Source organism: Lepisma saccharinum, chromosome 18, assembly GCF_977018435.1.
Source record: "Lepisma saccharinum chromosome 18, izLepSacc3.1, whole genome shotgun sequence".
In the NCBI taxonomy this organism is placed as follows: domain Eukaryota; kingdom Metazoa; phylum Arthropoda; class Insecta; order Zygentoma; family Lepismatidae; genus Lepisma; species Lepisma saccharinum.
This window is the reverse complement of record NC_139246.1, coordinates 23,941,490-23,965,108: the sequence shown is the minus strand read 5'-3', so window position 1 is coordinate 23,965,108 and position 23,619 is coordinate 23,941,490. Positions and strand designations below refer to the sequence as shown.

Sequence of the window (23,619 nt, the reverse complement as noted above, 5' to 3'; positions counted from 1 at the left end):
TTACATTACACAGGACTTTAAGTGCTGGTAACGTTAGGAACAACCCACAAAATGGTGTTAAGTGGGGGTTGAGATGCTAAGCGGAGATTGTGCAACCAGCCCTAAGTCAAACAGTGCCACACACAGATTAACAGTTTACACACTTGTACCAAAAAAATGCAAAAGTTTTAAATTAACCAGATTGTGTTATTCTAGCCTTCATACAAATGAGGATTTGAATGAAACTATTGTCAATTGGGTGTGAAACATTTGTGCGCAAACAGCACAATGAGTAACAAGTTCATTATTTTATTTTTGTTAAAAGGGTAAAAATTGTTTCTTCATCATTTGTGAACAATTGGGCATGAAACGGACATTTATTGAAATTGACACAAACGTTAGCCAAAATTCTTTATGTGAGAATTACTTTAATGATTTCCAGCAAATGTGTATTTCAATGAAAATAGTGTTAATAGTTTGTGAATCGTTAGTGCACTATATGTATAAACTGCAATGCCAATACAGTATACTCAGTGAAATATCAATTTTGCACTTAAATGTCAGCCATTTTCATTAGAGGTGGTGAAAAAAGGAACAGAACATAACACAAAAGCTTGAAATTGTTTTTACCGCAGCTTTCTATCATTTTTCTTACCTGAGTTACCATAATTATCGAAACTGTCTGCAAAGGTCAAAAACATGAAACAAAGAATGGACTATTTTAAAACAAAGTCAAGCACTAGAAAAATAATACCTGCTTTCAACTACCCTTGCATAGGGGTTAGAACAGCAAAAATATTGAAAATTTTTAAAAATGGTCAAGCAGCAAGTGCTGGACCATTCGGTATAGACTGATCCATATGAATTCTGGACTAAAACTCTGTCTTAGTACAGTTTCTCTCAGCTAAAAGTGGATAAGCACCATAGCAAAAGAGGATAAACACCATAGCAATGTTCTTCCATGTATTCAACATTTCTAACAATATTACGGGTGCGTTCCGAAAGTCTTAAAGAAACGAACGAAGATAACTGGGCTCGTGAACCTGGTGAAACAGACTTATGGGATGCTTTAGACGAAAGTGCTGTGTTTGCTTATAGAAAGTTTCCGCATGGCATCCAGCGGAAGGCATGTCCTTCTGGTAGAAATAAACTCTACTGCAGACAATTTTACTAATTTTAATCACATTGTAAAAACAGTTAATGCACACTTGTCTTGTGCATATTGCTTCATATCGCTATTTGTTAAAATTATAATACATTTTCCGAACTAGAGCAGTTTGAATCCATCAAACACACATGTTCTCTGCAAGCAGCAGACGATTCTCACCAAACAAACCAGCCTCCTGGCCCGTGCATTTGGTAAACATTGTTCTTGCACGAAACACAGGAGAGAACTTATGGGATGGCCAGTTACCATAACTTGTTCAACGCGTTAAACTCGTGCGACTTTCGGAACGGGCCCTATCTGTACTCATATTGGTGTTAATTTGTGAATGTTTTTGGGCCATTTGACATAGCAGTATGCTAGTGGAAACATTGGATCATACACCCAATAATGAAACGTGTGATATTTTTACTATGAAAAATATTACCTTCCTGATTTTTAAAAATTATGCTTGAGATGTATTGATTATGCTGTATAACAATTTTCATTGTGGTAAAACCTGGGATTTCCTATGAAACAATTGCCTTCTTTAAAGATATTTCTGCTTTCTGAGCAGGTAAGAATGGTAACAGTTATTTTCTGTTAGGACTGTCCTTCTCTCCAACAATACTTAATCATTGCAATACTCCACCTAGTTTCTGAGATATGAAATGTTTTGTCACATGGTGTGTTCGTTCGTTCACCTAATTACTGAAAATCTTCAAATGTTCAAAAAATGGTAACTTTAAATGTATTTGTTGGACAAGTCTAATATTACATAGTTGCCATATTGGACCAAATAACTATCAGTAAAAAAAAAAAAAAAACCAATCCATGAATACGAAGCAACCTGCTCTGGGTGATTTCACATGGAATGGTGACCCAATAGCATATAGTGTTATTTTCACCAGGTGCTTGAGAACAGCATTTTCACCACCAAAAGTACCTGAATCATACCATAAGATTGTCTTTTATCTTTTTTTAAAATTCTTTTACAGTGTTCTTGAGTTGGTTTTTAAGTTCACTTTATGCACAGTAAGGCTAATTGGGACTAGACCTACAGTTTTAAAGTGGAATCTGAACCACAATGTGCCTCCACCGGGTATCGAACCTGGGACCCCTTGATTACAAGGTGATGACGCTACCACTGTGCCATCGGGGAGCTGCTGTACTTCCCAGGGTTGGCATTTCATCCAGGAGGGTGAAATAGTTAATGTTGTTGCTTTGTGATCAGTTTTCAGGGTGGCATTACTTGAGGAGACACATTGGCGTATTCAACAATCAGACTACCAGGGGGAGGGGGTACAAAATATGTTATAACCAGTGCTTTTTTTCTGGCAATCAACAACGGTACTCTAAACTGGCACCTTATTATAGGTGAGGACTAATAACATTTTATTTTAACAAAAGAAATGACTACAATGCCAGAGGTCCCGGATTAGAATACCGGACTACTATCCGTGACAAAAATATTGAGGCCTCTGTTTACGTGCTTTTAAAATTGTATTCCATAGGTGGAAAATTGTGGATAATTGCAAATTCAATGAAATTGTAAAAAGCCGTTCATATGACACATTTGACCCAAATCCAGAAGTTTAACGTGTGTATTACAAGTATGACCACAGACAAATTATTATTGACTACTCCTAATACGGATGATGTATGGTGAGATGCGGCCAGTCTCAGACTCCGCGGGCTGCAGGTGACTTGCACAGCGTTGCCACCTCCCTACACGGCCTGCAGGAATATTGGAAGTATGTTACGTTGGTCCGATCCAAAGCATTGTGGCAGTGTTAAATAATGAATAAACAATTTGTCGTATTATGAATGAAAGACATTTTCTTTGTATACTTTAGTTTTGGTTAAATTTTCTAGCTTTTTTCCAATCTTTATACGAACGTCATTTTCTCCTTATCTGTATCATTTTATGTCGCTCATTTCAACAGAGTAAGTGCAATGAAGAGGACGATTTGATGAAGGTGCTAAAAAATCTTAATAAATAATCAAACCCATGACTTCTGGCTTCTCAAGTCTGTGTAAAAAAAAAATAACGTGCCTGTGATCTATAGCAACTTCATAACAAAGGAAAACTGGGAAAGAAAAAGTAGATGTAAGGGATCTTATGTATGTGTGCAAGTCCAGGCAATAATTCATGGTAGGAACACAAGAGTGATAAAAGAAAATTTTCATTTGTTAATCACAGTATCTGAACAATGCTTCCCTGTGCATAACAATTTGCTTTGTAACCAAAACTTCGGCTTGCTTTCCGTGTCAAAGCTGCTGGCTGAACGCAGAGTTTAAAGGGCTACAGGCGGCCTGTGGCAACAAAGCGCACATAGTCATAGCAACAAGAAGGAAAACGCGCGAGCCAGTTGCCAAGAAAAACAATTCTGTCTGTAGTTTTCAATTCGCAGAATATGAAAAGATAAAGCATGGAAATTTGATTTTTATTCCATGCTCATCATTTGGATATGCTTTGCATCGCCATTGGGCTAACCGTTACAGTGATTGCAACACTGTTATTAAACATTAGTTGTGGCTGTTCCACAAATGATAGCAATATTATATATGGCTCAGATATTTCCACATAAACAAGCTTCAATCACAAGAAATGTCATTTTTACGACTGGTTTACAAGAAGCTACACACAATTGAATTAGACTTGCATAAAAAACACACAAAAAAACTACACTTTTATGAACATTTTTGTTTGAATAGAGAAAACACAGAGCTAAAATCAATGTGTCTTGCTTTTGTCTAAAAAGCAGACTTCTGGCTATCCAATGAGATATATTTGACTTCTTTCCTCCCACGAAGTACAATTTTACAAGGACATAAACAGAGGGCTCAATATTCTTGTCATCGATAGTAGGCATGGGTATTCTTTGTTATATCCCTTCATCAATTTCATCATATCATCACTCATACTCATCTTCGTGATATGCCGAATGTGTCAGAAAAGGGAAGTAAAATACACCAAATCAATCAATCGAACAAGAGAAATGCACATGTGTGTATGTATATACAGGGTATCTGTGCCAGTGTTACAGACTGGTCCAGAAATGCCCCAATCAAGAGAGGCGGACTTATTTGGATGCATCATAGTTTTTGAGTAGTTGTTATGATGAACACATTAACAAGCAAAACAGTAACATCAACAAATCAACTTTATTAGTGCCAGTACCATTCTTACCAGGAAAAAAAGCAGTAAGTAACATTTTTACAGTAAGACTTTTCTAATTTTATTAATCAGATTTGGTACTTTCTTCCTCATGCAACGTAACTCAAATTTAAGAATGTTAAAGCATGTCCTTCAAGATGCAGCACATGTATTTAGTATTAGTGAATAGTCCATCCTGAACTTCAGTTTATGAAACAAATTATTTTGCAAGTGCAGTGTTGTGCCAATGTTGGAATTAATTATGCTAGAGCTACAAACACATTTCTTATCTCATTTATTTCATATGCCACAGACCATTAAATAATTCAAAAATACTGAGACATGTTTTAAATCTGCTTCAATACAATTTGTTCAGTTTATCACAGTTGGTTATCCCTTTATTTTTCTGGATATTTCAAGCAAAAATACCTCCTAAATATAATAAGTTTGCCATATTAATTGCCTAGTTGATTTCGTCCAAACTGAATCATCCTCCAAAATATCTGGCCGCTATGAAAATGGCATTTTCCATGTTCAAAACATTAGTGACCCCCAATTTGGTCCCCAACGCTCCCCAAACATGCACTATATTGCAAAACATTTATCGTCAAACTATAGCTTAAGTGATGCCCTAAAATTCTTGCGAGTTTCTTTTCTTAATCTCAAAAATGTAGTTTAGGCATTTGAAAGGGTCATCAGAATTTGGAGTCTACCTCAGAACGTGAAAAATCAATTTTTCATCTACAATCTTAAAATGCCTTGAACAAAAAATTACCGAGGTGTATCTAGTTGTGATTAATTACCAACTAAAGGTTAAAAGATTAAAAATCAGTAACTTACGTGTGTGAGCATGAGATTTGTCGAACTACGTTTTGAAGGTTATACTACCTCCATCTTCAGGTTGAAGTGATGTTTTCAGACACCTGACATGGTGCCTTGTCGAGAAAGTGGAGGTTTAGGATTTAAGTCAAAAGGTGTAGGAAAAGATACTTTCTAAAAAGATGATGTAAAATACATATACTAAAACTGTGCAATACTCTATTAAAACAAAAGAACGTTCAAAGGTGATGTATTTTCAGGGTGGCTACAAACAAGCAGAAATGAAATTCCCTGACTTTTCCAGGTTTTCCAGGACAAACTTTACATTTTTCCATGACAATTACAAACTAAACAAAATCGATGCTTTTGCAAATGGAAATAATAAACTCATACAGATCCACGTATGGTTTTGTTAAGTACCAATATTATCTTCTATGAAATTGACTTAATTTCTCTATTCTCTATGATTTGAATTCAAACTGCAAAATAGTGAATTTGGAAAATTATTACAATTCACAAGCTAGGGAAGGATTACGGATTTTTTTCATACGCAGGGAGTTTAAAACAAAATACTTCATTATTTTTAAAGTTACGACTAAATGAGATAAGAGTGAAGAGAGATTGATTAAGAAATACAATTTGTAATTTATCAGTCTCCTTATACATTCTCGGTATTATATGTTGATATTTCCACTGAGAACCCTTTGCTTGCAAAAACCATGAGTGCGGACTCATTTTTCAATGCATAAAGCTACTTCTCTTTTCTCTGTAAAGCAAACAACTTAACTCTTGCATATAAGTGAAACAATTGAATCGATCAAAATAAAGTGTCATATATTTCCTTACATCATCAATGGGATTTCTGCTTCAGTACAGTATATCCAAGTGAAGTACTGTGAACTGACAACATGCAGTTATACCATTAATGCTGATGAAAGGGTATGTAGGTATTAGAAATTTAACGCAAGGAATTTATAGAATTGCATTGTATAGGTACCTGATTTAGCTAACCACACATTAAAACAGGAAAACACTAATAATAAAAGCTTATGAAAGTTCATATACGAGGGGCATCCTGAAAAAAGCTCCAATGGTGTATATACACAGCACTAGTGGTCGGAGAGCGACACACACACATGCAGGCAGGAAGAAGTGGTATGTAGCTGTAATCTGGTACACTTGCAATGCAGCAGTTTTAGGGCAGTTCTAGGTTAAAGATTGCAGCTCTCACACAGTCTCCCACCGACTGCGATGTAGCCTACATTGCACGCTCAGAATTTGGCACAGAGCCACCAGCAATCGTGTGAGGTGTGCAGACCGGATGTCGTGAGTGATAGTATGGTCAGACGATGGTGCAGACAATTCACGGAAGGCCAATCGAATGTGCACAACCCCATACAGCTGAGCACACACGGGCCCTTTGCATCACTTCAGGTGAGAGATCTTGGACCACTCCCTGAACAGCCCTGGCCTTGAAAGTACAGACTTTCATCTCTTTGCTTTAGTGAAGAGGTTTCTGGCAGGGCAAGGATTTGACAGCTACACTGCGGTAGAGATAGTTCCAGTCTTTGCTGTCAGACACATATACCATGGACATACAAAATTTAGTGCCATGCTATGACAAATGCCAGAACAACGGTGTATGCCGATAATTATACCGCGTTTGTTACAACCTGTCCCCTTTCCCGCGCTAGGGAGCGCTCGACAGTTTCGGTGCCAATGAGAAACGAGGAAAAAATCGTCTGCTGGGCAGCGAGGAGCGAATGGAAGCCAGAAGAGAGGCGCTTACGTAGACGCTGTTGCGACGTTGCGTATTTTAATTGGCTGCCTGGCTGTTACTTTCCCCAGCACCGAGAAAAGCCAGGGAGCAACTAGCGCGGGAACCGGGACAGGTTGTAACAAACGCGGTATAGGTTATGACTCACTGTTACTAATGCAATAAATTACAACTGATATTCTTGTTTTATTTATACCTAATCGGCAGACTCTTTGATATTTTGTTATTTTTTTTTCAAATTGGTGTATTTTCTTTTTTTTTTTACTTTTTACTATACGGTGTTATTTTTCCCAAAATTCAAATTTTCATTTTAGCGCATTTTCTGGCAAATATCTGAAATTATAGCTTCATGGTGTTTTGCAACTACTGTTTCAAATTGTAAGTCACATGGCTTACGTCTCTTCGTGAGAGAGTGGTATCTTGAAAGTTATTTTGGGAAAGTTATTTTCCATACCCCTTTTTTTAATTTTAAGGTAAGAATTTTAGATAATGGAATTTTCCCCGTATATACTGAAGGGTGCATAATGACCATAAGTGGCGACGCACACAAAAAATTAAAATCAATCAATCTCACGTGACAGATACCGATATATTATGGCACCAAAAATTGGCATTATCTTTTTTTCACTTGTTAGTGTTATGTTTCCCAAAATTCGCGTTGTTTTAGAACATTTATCTGCCAGATATACCGAAACTTAATACTCCATTGTGCTTTTAAACTATTATTTCAAATTGTAGGTCATATGGTCTACATACTTTCGTGACAGTTTGATATGTTGGAACAGATTTTTGAGGAAGTAAAAGTAAAGTGTTTCCCTGCACTTTTCCATGAAGGTGTATAGGGGTGTGGAGTTAGGGTCCCACACTTTCTTGATCACGGTCGAAGGTGGGGGTGATGTGATCAGCACCACGCTCCTAGCTACTTTATCCCTCAAAGTATCCTTAAGGTACCAGCTTCATATGATGCTGGGTGGGTGCCGGAGCAGTTTGAATAGGTGAAAAACATCCCTGTTCTCCCCTGCAGGGGATCGACCCCGGGTCTCTCGCATAGTAGTCAGATGCCCTAATGACTGAGCTCCATTATTACTCGCTCGACAAATGCCGATGTGCGCACTTAGCTTGGTAATTCAAAACATATCTCGTGCGACAAATACGAAGATGTGGCTCTCGTGTGACGGTAGATGCGCACTCGATCTCCTGTTAGAACCCTGTCACTTTGCTCTGTGATGCAAATGGTTTCGATAGAAGTTGAAAAAATCGTTGGAAATACATGATTTAATGTGGCTGTCGGAATTATTTCATGTACGTATAAGTATAACTATAGTTTACTCTTGAGTAAAATGTTGGAAAACTTGCATGTTCTATGTACATAAACATGGCCTAGATAAGACAAGAATGTTTCGTTGTTTTACGACATTTCTTTAAAAAATATCGCTAAAAACGCCAACAATTCACATTTTATGCCAAAATCGCATTATTTCGATATTTCGAAAGGCCAAAAATGTGTCCAAACATCACTGCACATTCCTCAACATAACTTCGCAGCAATTACCAGTTTTCACGGTTTTGGCGTTTACGGTTCACTACTAATCGGAAATTACTTTCTGGCCACCCCTTGTATAAATCAGTAGATGGAAAGTGAAAATTTAGCAGGGCTGGCAGAGAAAAGTCAATTCTTGAAGAAAGTGATTTGCTTTTATGATTGAATGATTCGAGTAAATATATTAAAATATTTACGTTTTTATAATTAGTATTTTATTTCATAATATTGGACATTAACCTTACTCAGTGAGAGATTAATGACCATCTCTCACGAGTTTAAACAGACAGGACAGGGAGTGGCGTTAATTTCATTGCAATACTAGTGTTGCAGTAAATTTGAGGTTGGGAGCATGCACTTGCCAATTTTTATAACGTTCACCAATGCAGATTTATGTTTCACTTTTTCGTGATAGTATTCAATATATATCCCGTTTGGTTGGATTCTTCTTGATATCTAATAATAGTGCAATGCCATTGTAAACGTATGTTAACTTGTACGAAACCAGTAATACGTCAGGATGATGAAAGAAAACCTTCGTAAGCACTGCTACATTAAATAAGGTGAAGTGAGCCAGAAGTGTAATAAAATTCCAGCAGCATATTTTCAGTGTAAAGCTCTTCTTGTTTATGCATGCGATTTTTGTTGGATGTTGCAGTCCATGCAATTTCTGTCGCATGTTGTAGTGAGATACTTTGTCGGGTGGCGATATTCGACAAAAATAGTATGTATCAATAGAACCTATTTTTTCCCATGTTCCTTCATTTTGCCAACAAAATGCCTTACTATCGGACGACGCCATCCGCTCTTATCCCCTCCATCTGTTGACAAGACCCCTTACTACTCCCATACGGACAAGAAAAAATGATAATTCAAAGCATTTTCCACGTAATATTTAGAGGCTAAACTAAACCTTTACTCCCCCGATGATACCATATGGTATCATCGTGCTGATTATGAAATGAATGTGCTTTTTGGACCTTCATACTCTTATATTTGGGTGGAACACTGACACAGGTCTGGAGCAAGCCTGGGAAATTCATATTGATGACCAACCTCTCACCCTCTCCGCAACATATCAAAGCCACATTTCCGAACAGAGTTTCACATTTTGGCTCATTATTCAACTTGTATGGCACCCAGGAACATGAAACATGTTTCAGTCAATCTCTTTGGAAACGTCCATTCCTTGAAGATAATACTAAGGTTTGCGCCTTCTTCCCCACAATAGTGGGAGAAGAGGGGGCAAATTCCAGATTTTATTTTTTTCATTGAAATTCGGGGGACGTGCCCCAAGCCCCCTTCCTCGGTCCCGCGTTCTGAATTGTGCACGGTTGCATGCTCTGATGTTTGATCTGAAAAACAAAACTTATCCGAAGTAGATTGCTCCCATGGTGCCAGAGTTATAACAATTTTCCTCCAAAAATGCAAATTACCTATTTTTCGTAAAAAAAAATCACATTTTGACTTATTATTCAACTTGTATGGCACACAAGAACATGAAATATGTTTCATTCTCTTGAGAAATGTCCATTCTATGAATAGAATACTAGTTCGCGACCTCTCCCCAAAATAGCGAGGCAAGAAGGGGCAAACTACAGATTTTTACCTTGTTTTTTTTTTCCATTGAAATTCGGGGGTCGTGCCCCCAAGCCCCCTTCCTCGGTCCGACGTTCTGAATTGTACACGGTTGCATGCACTGTTTTATCTGCAAAACAAAAGTTATCCAAAGTAGATTGCTCCCATAGTGCCCCAGTTATAACAATTTTCCTCCAAAGAGTGTTCGAATTTAAAATTCCCGCCGAGAAGCCCGAACGAGAGAAATTTCTCTCTCTCTCTCTCTCTCTCTCTCTATCTCCTCCTGCCATCACTGGTTTCTGGCGCCGTGATTGTGTTGCGCATAAAAGGGGCCTAAAAGTTGAGGCCGAAACTTGCGAACGAGATTTCCTGTTCCCGTGCAGTTCCATAGTGATATCTTTAAATAAATAAATAAAAAAAAAAAATCAATGAAGACGAAATTTCCTGACTTTTTTTGACACCTCAAATTCCCTGACTTTTCCCGGTTTTCCAGGTCTGTCGCCACCCTGATTTTAAATCATCTTTTTAGAAAGTATCTTTTCCTACACCTTTTGACCTAAATCCTAAACCTCCACTTTCTCGACAAGGCACCACGTCAGGAGTCTGAAAACATCGCTTCAACCTGAAGGAGGTAGTATAACTAGGGAACGGAACTTTATGTGCTAAAAAACTCAGAAATATTTATTTTTTATGTGTCATAAATGTTGAAAATATGTGATAAAAACAGGAAAATATGTGACAAAAATAAAAACATTTGGTAACAAAAACAAACTATAACATGCATTTTAAACACCTGAAATTAGTTTCTAAATGATTACCTCTTAGCGACCTATTTTTTGGAAGAGTTGCAGCAGATCACCATAGTTTTTTTTCCAAATTCTCCATTGTAAATCTGTGACGATTATCTCTAAAAAGCATTTATACTGTGAGAAAGATCGTTCCACGTCACAAGAAACAATTCTTGCATATTTGAAGCACGAAATGTCACTAACGCTGAAGTTTTCCAAAGCTTCCTCTTCCTCTACTTCACCTCCTTCCAAAACACATGCAATTTGGCACAATGTTTGAAAACCTTGGTTTTTCCCCAAAAGTTCTGTACATTTAGACATTTAGATCCAGTGAATTCTTTCAGTTTCGTTTCTACTATACGGACTTTACCAATGGAAGCTGCCAAAGTGTTCGCGGACGATTCAAGCTTTCATATGGAATTAGAGAGAATGGACAGGTTTGTTGAGATGTATGCCAATTCGACTTTTAAGGAGGGCTCCATCAACAGTTCTTGCAGAATTCTTCTTTGTCGAGATCATTTACAACAGATACAATTTTTTTCAAAGTTCTGGGCATAACATCTGCATCGCGTAACTACAGGTGTAGGGGGAAGGGGAACCTCAGGACATTTTTGTTTAAAAATGTCTATTCTTCTAGGCGACTTGATAAAAACTTTCTTCCCATTTGAAACCAGTTTATCGACATTGGGAAAAAGAGCTCTTATCTTTTCACATATTCTATGCAACGCATGCGCGACACATGTAACGTGCACCATTTTGGGGTAGCTAACGGCAAGACCACTGCATGTAAGCTGCAGCATCTGTCAAGAGAAGAACATTGTCAAATTTTATGCCTTCTGGCCACAATAGCTGCATTGCTTCATTAAAAAGCCTTGCTATCGTTACGTGTAGCCAGCCCCAGCTACTCACAGCTATTTTTTCCCAATAGGATCGTAGGCGAGGTGCCAGAAGTCTGCCAGCGAGGGTGCTCAAAGACAAAACAAACCTAGCACTCTCGATATGAAAGAGGTGGGGAGAATAAACATTTTTCCTTCGAGGATTTCGAGGTAGATGAAGTCAATGAGCGATTTTATGTATTTAAAATGAAAATTCGCAAAATATGTATTTACATACGGAAAACTGGAAAATATGTGTTTTTATGTAAAATAAAATTTGCTGTGTTGACATATAAGGCTATGATCAGAATTTTTGCAAAAATGAGGGTCTCTATCTTATCGCAGAAAAAACATTTATTTACCTGAAGTTCCTTTCCCTAAGTATAACCTTCAAAACGTTGTTTGACATCTCATGCTCACACACGTTAAGTTACGGATTTTTAACCTTTAGTTGGTATTCGATAGTGAGCAATTAGCACATTACCAGTTTGTTTTGTGATTAATTTTAGCTAAAAACATCTAAATTTGTTGCAGTTACCGTAGTCCCAAAATTGGCAACTTATCCCACCCTTCCTAAAACACACACTATATTACAGAGTTTTTATTAAAACTTAAAGCTCAAGTGCTGCCATAACATTGCTGAGACTTGTGTTTCTTAATCTAAATTCAACCTAGTCAAATACGAGCACAATTTAAAGCTCTCTAAAGATATGTTAAACCAGTCTGTCCTCTACTATCTTTAAGCATGATGCATTTTTCTCAGATACAATGTGAGACCAATCCCTCAAAGTTATCTTGCAACTATAAAAATTGCAACTCAAAACTTTTATCATAAATACAAGGTTTGTGATTTTACCACCACTCCTCTCCTGAGATATGAAATATTACTTTAAAAGTTTTATTGCAAAATTGCGGACCAATGAAATCTCTAAAATGACTGTTTAATTCCCTTTCCTCTGAAAATGTAGGGCACAGCATAGAGCCTGCAACATTGGGAAAATCAGTTTTCCATCCATCTTTAAATACATTGTCTTATTTTGCTCACACGTTTTCTAGCAGCAGAAATAATTTTACATAAATGATTCAAATTTACAACAGTTATCATGGCCACTAAATAGATGACTTATCTCTCTCTACACATCCACCCTAACTCAACTTATCGCTCTCTGCCCATCCACCCCAACTCATGCTCCTCCTAAACCATGCATCATATATTTATAATTTTATTGTCAAATTATAGTGCAAGTACATAATGCTCTTGTAAGTTTCATGCACAAAGGTCAAAACTATAGTCTATTCAAATGTTTGAAAATGTCAATAATGATCAAAATATGAAAGTATTCATTTGCACTGTATTTACTCGAGTACCCTAAGCCTGAAAAAAAAGTAAGGAAAAAAAATGAATTTTTGGTAATCATGAAGGTGCATGACTTACATGGGTATAGAGCTCCTACCCAGACATAAATAACATTTACCTTACATAGGCCAGCAACCAATTATGATGAGAAAAAATATTTAAAGTGTGTTCCCATTTAATTATGCCACAATTAACGACATTCTCCCTTGTAATACTTAATCATGTAAAAATATATTGCATCAATTGATCATCCCAGTTGAAACTATGATGTGCCACTATGGTTTTCCCAACATAAGTGCTTGATAACGAAAATACTATCACATTTCAAAAGTATAAGCTTTGTACAACTATGCTGCATCAATCATTGCAAACGTTTTATCTAAAAATGTCTGATACTTCCTAATTGTTTCTTGGATACATATTCTTTTTGTTTCTGTTAAAATTACATTTCTAGCATGATTTGAGGAAAATAGCTTGAAAAACCCACTTGTACTACATCCATTATTTTTTAATATTACAAGCTCTGCTAAGCCTTTTCAAAATCTTAAACCCTTGATTTCGCAAGTGATTTTTTTAAATTAAGATTATGCGCTGCTAATTGTGAATAATAAAATTCTTGAGCGCGGAAATAAGTATTTACGACTGTACAGCCGTTTGAAGTTGCAAGGTAGTTGCAGTGTTTAAATTTCCCATAGATTCCGGGCTCCGCCCCTGGGGTAATTACTGCTACCGCGGCCCCGCCTTTCTATATAGTCCCCCTTTTGAAGGTATGTTAGAAACTGGCCGGAGCCACCTGCCGCCAATACTATTTTTCCCACTGACACATGTAGGTACCAAAGAAATAAGGCTGAAATTAAACCTCAAAAGGTAACTTACCTCTTCATCCCAAGTCCAGGCTGAATTGCAGGTCGAAGTTAATTTGAAAGTCCAAAAGAGAAGTAAGTCGCATGTCAAAAGTCTTTGTTGTCCTTTTCCACAGAATACTATCCTCCCCTTTCCGTACCACCATACAAATAATAAGTTGCAAATTATCCCACAAGTCATTCAGAAAATACAACCCTCCTCTTTTCTGGCCCATAGATGCGAAGATAAATGTGCTTGATGCTCCACAAGATAACGTTGTCACAGAAATCAATTCCAATGTCTGAAATCTCCAAACCGACCAATACGTCATACAAATAACATATTGTAATTTATCCCATTGCACAAGTTAATCATAACAAGAAAAAGAAAATGTGTCGACGTAAGGAACTTCAATATCAAAAAACTTAAGTTTCGTAGCCGCAGATGTTAAAAAAAATACCTTCTGCACTATGTAGAAACACACTTTGTTACAAGAAACTTATTTATGTTACGAAAATATTTGAAATTTTTGCGAAATCGAGGGTGTAAGATATCGGCAAGGAGTCGGTGGGTTAAAAAAAAAAAAAAAAAAAAAAAACATGAGGAAAACTGGGCTGAGCCCACCCGGGCCAACCCTGATATTTCCTGTTAAGAAGTTATTTTAAATTAAAAAGGTCGGTCTATTGGTCAAGAAGATAAAGGCAGGGAGAAAAACCAATAAGCAGTAAATACTTTATGAAGAACAACTTCAAGTGGCCATCTGAAGCACCTAATCCAAACGTCCGGACCAGAAAGCACAACATAAGAACACATCTCTCAACTCCCAAGAATAATTGGGAAGGCACGGCAGATTTGCACAAACTACAGAAAGCAGTGCTTTGGAGCTGTTCTTTTTTTTTTTTTTTTAAAAGAAATGTTGGAACAAGTAATTCTCCGAACTTGACTTTGTAACATCCCTGACAAGGCAACTGACTGAGTCCCACATGAACATTCGACTTATAAATGGATGACTGCCTCGAGAGTTGGGTCAAGATATAGCAAATATCCTAAAGGAAAATTACCTACATCTTTCAAAGCAAGTAATATGTTGTCTCCTAGGGTAAAGGACAGAAAGGCAACAATCAATTGTCCTGAGTGCAAAACTCCAATTTGCTCTCCATTTTGTACTTTGAAAGAAAATAGGGTATAATTTAACAATACAGGGAATTTCTCCAATTTGTTCGAAATTTTGGATACTTACTAATTTGGGTCTCCTAATCACGAATCTGCACTTAAAATTTGGCGCTCACGCATAGAAATTCCTGAATTATGGCTAGCCCCACGAACCATTGGCACGTGGTTAGGTTAGGAAACATAGTTAAATTTTAGGGTCGTAGTAGTATCAGGAATATATATATATTTCGTTCCTTAACTATTCGAAACTGAAAATTTTGCGATAAATAATGAGCAATTGTCGGTTGCGATGACTGACCCTCTTATTTTGCAAGTTTGACACGTGAGCGCCAAATTTTAACTTCAGATTCGTGATTAGGAGCCCTAATTTAGTGTGTATGCCGAATTTCAAACAAAATGGAGAAATTCCCGGTATTGTAATATGCGTATTTTCTGTAAAGTATTGGCTAAATAATTGATATAGTTATGTTAATTAAAATCACCTTCATCATTATTTTAGTCTTTTAAATCCTATTCATAACCAATTCCGTGAGAGGACATTTTTGTTCGGGGTTTGTCTCACCCCACCTCACCAGCTAAGGGAACAAATAGAAATGAAACATAAAAACGTGTACCATGAATAATGAAACAAAAAAAACTTGTACCATGAATATTTCAGAATTAAACTTTAGCTAACCTAATTCGACTTACCAATGTTCAATCGTAACTTTCAGCCGCCTTGCGTTTGCCTTGGCCTTACTCTTTGTTGCCTCATCATCTTGAGAAGTTGCAGCAGCTCTCGCTGGTCTTCCTCTACGTTTCTTCACAGTTTCATCAGACTTGGCTGCACCCTTTTCATCTTCTGCATCATCTTCGGTAGCAGGGTTGTTCTCAACCGGTGCAGCAGCGGCACGTTTTCTTGAATCTTGGACATTTTTTTTAGGTTGGCGTCCCCCCTTTTTTGTAGTCTTATCAGAATCATTTGTGGTAGCTTTAGAGCCTGCTATTTCTTCGTCCACTTCTTCTGTAACTTCTTTATTTGTTTCTTCGTCGGTTTCACTGTTCTCATCCGGTGTAGCAGCACCACGTTTTCGTGAACTTTCCCCCGTTTTTTTCGTTTGGCGTCCGCCATTTTTTATACTTTTTGCGGAAGTTTTTGAGACTGGAATTTCTTCGTGAATTTCTTCTGTAACTTCCTCATTTGCTTCTTCATCGCTTCCATCGTTGTTCTCAACCGGTGCAGCAGCGGCACGTTTTCGTGAACCTTGTACATCTTTTTTCGCTTGGCGTCCGCCCTTTCTTGTACTTTTTTCAGTGTCGTTTGTGGAAGTTTTTGAGACTGCCATTTCTTCGTCTACTTCTTCTGTAACTTCGTTGTTTGTTTCTTCAGGCTGAGTTGTAGCAACGGCCTTTTTCCCTCTTCCCTGCTTCCTTGGTGGCATATTCACTAAAATAATAAAACTGCTCGATCAACACCAAAAACCAACATGCATCAAACACGTTGCAGACGCAGAGAAGAAGTCAAATTCTAAGAGCGCCAAATTCACAGATTATTTCTAGGCGCGCAGTAGCAGCACAGCACAACGCACATCACTATCAAGCAGAATTGCCAGGTCAGATTTTTTAAAGGCCGAGTCTGCTGCCACGCACGTGTCAGCAGTGTCTGCTGCCACGTTCTTTTTCTGCTGGAACCTCAAAAAAGATGCGCGTGGCAGTAGACTCGGTCTTTGTTTTATCGTGATTTCATCATGCTATGTATGCAAGTACGTCTGTAACACATACTGTAAAGTTGTAGCGATTACTTTCAAAAAAATGTTTTAAGATTAGGTCCCTCAGCATTCTTCTAATAATAAACCTAAATGCTCTCGTAGTTAGGTTAAGTTCTATTAACATTAAAATAATATCGCTAAATGCTTTCTAAAGAAAAAAGGTTCTAAATTACCTGTACATTCATTCCCACTAATCATAAACTTGCATTTCTCTCGTCTTAATCTGTTCTTAAGATTTGTAACATCCTCTTAGCAGACGAATTACGTGGCAGCAGCAAATTTGATGCTTATTCTTACTGCTGACACGTGCGTGGCAGCAGACTCGGCCTAAGAATAAGCTTCAAATTTGCTTTCAAATTGTCCCTTTGAAAACTAGATTTTAGGATCTCGACAAGTCTGGACAGGGATCGGGAACAAAATTTCCCGTCTCGATCCCGACTTCGGGAAATGACTTCCCGACTTTTCGGGATCCCGAGCAGTCGGGAAATACCGAATGGTCATTTAAATAAGTCATTAATTCTTGACGTTTTCTGCATTGTAAGTGTCTGGAACTTATCGTAAATTGTTAGTTTTTTTTTTCAGAAATGCAAAAAACAATCACGTAAGGTGAAAATGACATGTAGATTTCGAGATTTCAAGAGATTGGGGAAATTTCGAACATTTCCCATCCCGAAAATTTCAAGTCTTTGGCGGGAAATTGCGAATTTTTCCCGTCCCGAGTGTTGGGATTTAAAAAATTTCCCGTCCCGACCTCAAAAATTCTGTTCCGCACACCCCTACTAGATTTGATGGTGACGTTCTTGGGAGTCAATGGCGTAAGCAGGATTCCATTTCGGAGGCGGCTGAAATTTTAAAAGCGGATATTACATAGCGACAGTTCTGGAGGGGCGGAATATACAATAAAATATTTCATAATAAGGGTTAACCCGATAACCACTCCAATGCCCGATACTCTTACCGCTTCTCGCCGATGTCGATGACTGAAATTTGTAATAATTAAAAATTGTTCAAAATATTCATTAATATTATCATCTAACTAACTATTTCCAATTATATGCATCAATTTATTCGAGTTTTCTTCAAAATATTCACGAATTACATAACACTATTAAACTAACTCATATGTGATCACAGAATACAGCTTTCTCACACAATAATGGTTCAAAATGGATGGAAACTTGAATTTTCCTATAATTTCCAGGATAATTAGAATCCGCGAAATTGCCGCGTAGCATTTTTGCGGACTCCGCAAAAGACCAAAATGCCGGGAAAGCATCGTTCGGTATGTAAATATAATACAACCGACACTTTCCAATGTCGATACAGGGGTGCCACAGGGGAGTTTCATGACGCGCCTGCGTCATGGGAATTATTGAGGGGGGACAAAATTTTGTACCAATTCTATCTATCTTCACACAAAAATTGGGGGGGGGGGTGTCGTATCGTTCCATTGACTTGTTATTGATTTTTAATTTTGGAAATTATGTATAGTTTTTCTACCTACCTGTGCGTGATTGCGGCGATAGGGTTGAAATGAAACACCACCTCTTATGCTCTTATGCCTTTAGAATCGGTTTGGTAAGGGAGGGCGCGCGTGGCATTCGCATTAATACAAGGTTGGTTGAGCAGACAAACTGTGCAGAATAAGGTTAACTAACAATGACAGTGAGCCTAAAGTATCTAAGGTAAACATATATTGCTTAAATATGTCTGTATTATACAGTGACGCAACCACAGGGGAGGGGGGCAGGGGGCGTCATTGCCCCCCAACCTTCGACGGAAGTCAATTCTAGGTTAGCAAAGAGGGACAAACATTGACGGCCAAGGGTACCTGCAGGGGGGGGGGGAGGCACAGAGGAGCAATTACCCCTTCGATTTCAAATTTTATGCAAATAAAAATACATTTTGTAAAATTTTCTTGCTTGCTTCGCTAGCTTTTTATTGGCTTTTCTCGTTTTCGTCAAGTTCAGAGCTGTAGCTAGGGGCGGCGGGAGTCGGCCATGGGCAGAGTACTGCAAAGTCTAGCTTTTGCCTACCCGTGCTTCTTGCCCCGCGAGAACAGGTTTACCTGCTCGCCTGCCCACGACAACGAGTCGACTTGCGTCTTTAGCCTGGTTCCTCGTCCTCAAGGCGCTCTGCGCTTACAAGGTACCTGCGCATTCAACAAGACCCGGGCGCCTGCAAACCCTTCTGGAAGGAAACAGCCCTGCGGCAGCGTGTCGCTCCAGGCGTTTCTTCACCACGTGGACAGCTGCAGCCAGTGTTGCCTACTTACGTAGCTCCAAAATCCTACGAAGTCCTAGGAGGATCTCTCTACTTTAAGGAGAATTTATATACTTAGCGATTTCAGTTCATTATAAGCAGTTTTTATCTTATTGCCAGGAAATGCACGCAATATTACAGCATCATTTATTTAAATGAATGATCGGGCAAACAAAAAACTCCTCATCTAAAACTAATTGTTTTTCATTACATGGTGTCTTAACCAGGCACGCAGTAGCGCAACCACAGGGGGCATTGCTCATTAATTTTCGACGAAAATGAAGTCTAGCGGGGTTGGGCAAGGGGGGCAAACATTAAAGTACAAGGAAAACTAGGCTAAAGGATACTCAAGATGGAATTAGTTTTCATATTTTTCTTGTATTATTCCTTCCAGACGGCAAAGGGCACCTGCAGAGGAGAACGGAGGGGAAATTGCAACCCCTTGATTTATAATTTTATGAAAGTATAAATATATTATAGTATATTATACAGTCTCATCAAGTTAAATACCGTAGCTAGGGGGTAGCTGAGGTCGGCCCTGGGAACCGAACGATCTAAATGAAAAACGTTTTAAAACAGAGAATGCCATTGCTATCAATGTTGGTTTGTTATGAGATTGATTAATTGATTATGTAATGTATTTAAATATGCATTAAAGAAACTTTGAATACGTGCACAATTTAGTGTTAACATGTTGCATATGTATATTCTTATTTTACGTCGCCCTATGTTTCATATGTGAAAAGAAAATATTTTACATGAAAATTTTACATGCCACATGAACATTCGGAATGCATTTATCATGCACTTTCTTTCAAAAACAGTTTGTGTGCTTGTTTTCCATTATTAGCTAATGCGTTATAACCGACTTCTACCCACCCCCTTTTTGCATGATTTATGAGAGTAATAATGCCTTTGATGTTACTTTATTACTATTATTGTTATTGTTCTTGTTGTTGGAATATTTATCCAGGTATTTGCCCCTCCAAAAGAAAATTCGTGGTTGCGCCTCTGCAGGCCCGTAGCCAGAATTGATTGGCGGGAGGGGGCGCTCATGGGTTATCAGGGAGGGCTTATAAACCAAGTCCATTTTCAAGGGTTTAATAGTATTATATGAAAGTAAATTATATGTGTGTGTTGTGTGTGTAGCCTAATCATTAAGTTAATATAGGACACAGAAAATCTAGAAATATCTATTGTTCAAATACTTACAATTAGTGTTGCCCACGAGACGAGACGAGACGAGACGAGACTTTGGTCTGTCCCGTCCCGTCTCGTGAAAATGCTGTCTCGTCTCGTGTCTCGTCTCGAAAATATTCGTTTGTCCCGTCTCGAAGGGTTCTGTCTCGTCTCGTCTCGTCCCGTCTCGTTTTGTCCCGTCTCGTAAAAGTGATCCGGGATATCATGCCAACAAAAGTCAAAAGTAGCAGAAACACAATATTTTTCCGGAAAGTGGGATAAAGCTCCAAATATTTTATCCATTGCGTGGTGAGAATAAATAAAGTTCGTTAATCATGAGGACTAGGTATCTTATGAAATCTACCTTGTGGTTTTTCTCGCTTCCATATAACTGTCTATCCATCGTACATAAGTGAGTGCTCTTTTTCATTACTGCTTTACCTTTTGGAACTCTTCAAATGTTTTCCACTAGACCTTCTTTCTTTCTGAATGTCGAACTTCCATGCACTATGAAAATGTACATTTTTTCTTTAAATTCTAAGCTTGGCGCTGGGAGCACAAAAAAGTTTTCAAATGTGTAGTACGAACACAAAAGACTATTTAAAATTTCAATACTTAGTATATTACAAATAGAAAGCATTTATTGTTCTTAATATTGTTAAACATCTTCTATGACATAAGTTTCAAAAAGTGTTTCTTTGTGATATTGTGCTGTTTCTTATGTTCAGCTTTTGACGCACATACTTGTTTGTTTTTCCATTAGCCTCTTAAGTCCGGTAGCACCACCGCTTGATCTAATTTATCCTTCGGCAGGCACGCATCTAGAAATATATGTCGGGGAAGGTTTCCGAGCCAAGTGTTTCAGAAATAATAATAATAATATCATTAACGACAACAATTAAGCAAATGTTTAAATTAATACATTAATATAATTCATAGGTCTATTCACTTGAATATGTAAATTAATGAATTCTATTATTGTTATTGCATGAAATGTTACAAAGATGGTAGAAGGATAGTAATATAACAGCACGAATATTAGCTAATATCTAGCTTACGTGTAGTTAACATCGCCAAAATGTGCATAAAAACAGCTGTCCTGGCAAGAAAATTAATGTCAAAAAGGTGATAAATTGAATATTTGCTGAAACACAAAAAAGGATGTTACATCCAGCTGACGAAAAATAAAGTTCCTGATTAATATTTTATGCTCATTATTATAAGTAGTAGTGTACATCATAAATCTTCATTGATACTGTCATTCAAAGCCGTATGATCCCAATAGAATCCTTGTGTTCTGGTAAGTTCGGCAGGAATAAGTAACCCTCGATTATGCTAAACAAATATATTTTTGGTTTAGCTAGAGCAAGGCCCCAGGAGGATGCAAGAAGCCATTCCTGCAAAAGTGTATGTTTTACGAAACGAAGAAACGTGACAAAACCACCACGTATGGAAGGCAAACCTGCATTTAGTTCGTATCGCACATTTACAGAGCCGTGCCTCCTGAAGTTATAAAAATCCCAACTTGAATGATTCTTTTAGACATGCTATAGTTGAAAAAAATATGTTTAGATGCACCAAAAGTGCATCATTATCAGATTATGCATATAACGTGTTATTGGAATCAACATATTTGTGTAAATTGGGTGCCTCCCGGATGGCGTAGTAATAAAGTCGAGGTCTTGTAATGAACGGTCCTTGCGTTCGATACCCAATGGAGTCAAAAAGTGGATCGGATGGCACATTAAACTGTAGGTCGGTTCGTGATTTAGCCTATTTGTGAATCAAGTGGACTTAAAATAAAAAAATTAAAAATATTATCAACCTTAAGAATATTAGAATCCACTAATTCACCCGCAGGTAAGTCAAATTTCACATATCCGTCTTCATCCTCGTTCATAGACTTCCTGCAACACCTTGTGAATGTGTGTTGCATCCTACCAGGTGCGAGAAATGTGCAGCGTTATTCTTTCCCTGTACTGCGTTATTTCTTTTCATAACAGTAAGGCTAAATTCTCGTTTTATCTGAACTTTTAAAAAATGTGCAAAATACTTCTCTATCTTTAAACAACCACCCTTTCTCATGTATCTGTAAAATAATCCCACTTTGTCTCAGAAAACCTCTTCCCACGATGAAATGAAGGAAACAACTCTCAAGTCGCAACAATTATAATTTTTTGCTTAAATTTCCTATCATTTATACAAACAGTAGCACATATCACGTCCTTTGGTGCAACACTGTCAACAGCTAATGTTACTTTCCTCGTCCTAATCAATTTACTTCCAACCAGTGACGGCGCCAGGGAAATGTGACTGGGGGAAGGGATGCTGGCAACAAAATATTGGAAGTGGGCAGTCACATTAAAACGCCCGAAAACACTACACATATATAATAATACTTATAATAATAATAATTATTATTATAATTATTATTATATTCATGTATGGTGTTTTGTGTTTGTCTTTTGTTTAGAGTGGACGTTTACTGCCTAAATTTACTTCTTGATTACGAGTTTATCTCCACATGATTCGTTTTAATAAAGACATTAATTCTGTTTTATTGTAAAGTTGCGTTGTCTCTACTGGCCTATTTCAGTATTGGAAGACATTCATAATTTTATAATTCATCCTCTTTCTTGAGATGACTACTGATATAAATATTTAAGTTATAAGATAATAATGTAAATGACGAAAAAATGCTTCGAAGAGTTTAATTTTCTTGCAAAATAAACGTGACGTTGGAAGAAATGAATCTTCTTAAGGATTAGAAACAATGTGAGGCACTTCTCCTGTAGGAGAATTCTGCTCTATGTGCTTTGGAGAACACATTGCCCACCTTTGGTACGTCCAGGACTTGACATTTCTTCTCAATGGCAAGAACAGCCAAATGAGGCAGTCTGCATCCAGCATCCTGTTTCGAGCAAACCTTTTCAAAGATTTTAAGGACAACAATCTTCGTAACGCTGAAGAGTTTTGAGCAAAATTTGTGTTTCACCTTTCAGGGAAATGTTATCACAGGATAAAAAAATCAGACAAAGGTTACAGTTATCTCATAATTCAAGAAATATTCTGACCCTGGCATTACTTACTCTTACTCTACCACTCCAACGCATGTCTGTGCTACACAACTACAGGCACCTATGGAGTTTGTGGGAAGAAGTTCTTCGATTTTGATACGTACGAGAAAGAGCGAACCTGCATCTAATGATTGAAGAGTGGCAAATCATAATAAGCGTTCTTTTACCTGCCCGCGATATGTTTTGAATCGAATTTTAAGTGTAATTTGCATTTTAAGGTTCACGTCCAATACATTTCCAAATAATATCCCCTCATTAACTTCAAGAGTATCGAAGAAATTCCCTTTGTTAAGGTTTCCTCACACTCATCATTTCGAAAT

The 23,619-nt window shown here is 37.6% G+C and overlaps 2 protein-coding genes across 2 annotated transcripts in view; one reads left to right on the top strand and one right to left on the bottom strand.

Annotated features, from left to right (window-relative positions):
- The window catches only part of LOC146002474 (uncharacterized), a 30,517-nt gene extending 13,937 nt beyond the window's left edge, over positions 1-16,580 (bottom strand). The window contains exon 1 of the mRNA XM_083140345.1: positions 15,724-16,580. Coding sequence (XP_082996471.1) covers positions 15,724-16,454 — 731 coding nt within the window. The 5' untranslated portion in view covers positions 16,455-16,580. The remainder of the gene's footprint in view (positions 1-15,723) is intronic.
- Positions 16,581-18,042: 1,462 nt separating this feature from the next.
- The window catches only part of LOC146002166 (uncharacterized), a 38,160-nt gene continuing 32,583 nt past the window's right edge, over positions 18,043-23,619 (top strand). The window contains exon 1 of the mRNA XM_083139883.1: positions 18,043-18,063. Within this exon, the coding sequence (XP_082996009.1) occupies positions 18,043-18,063 (21 nt within the window). The remainder of the gene's footprint in view (positions 18,064-23,619) is intronic.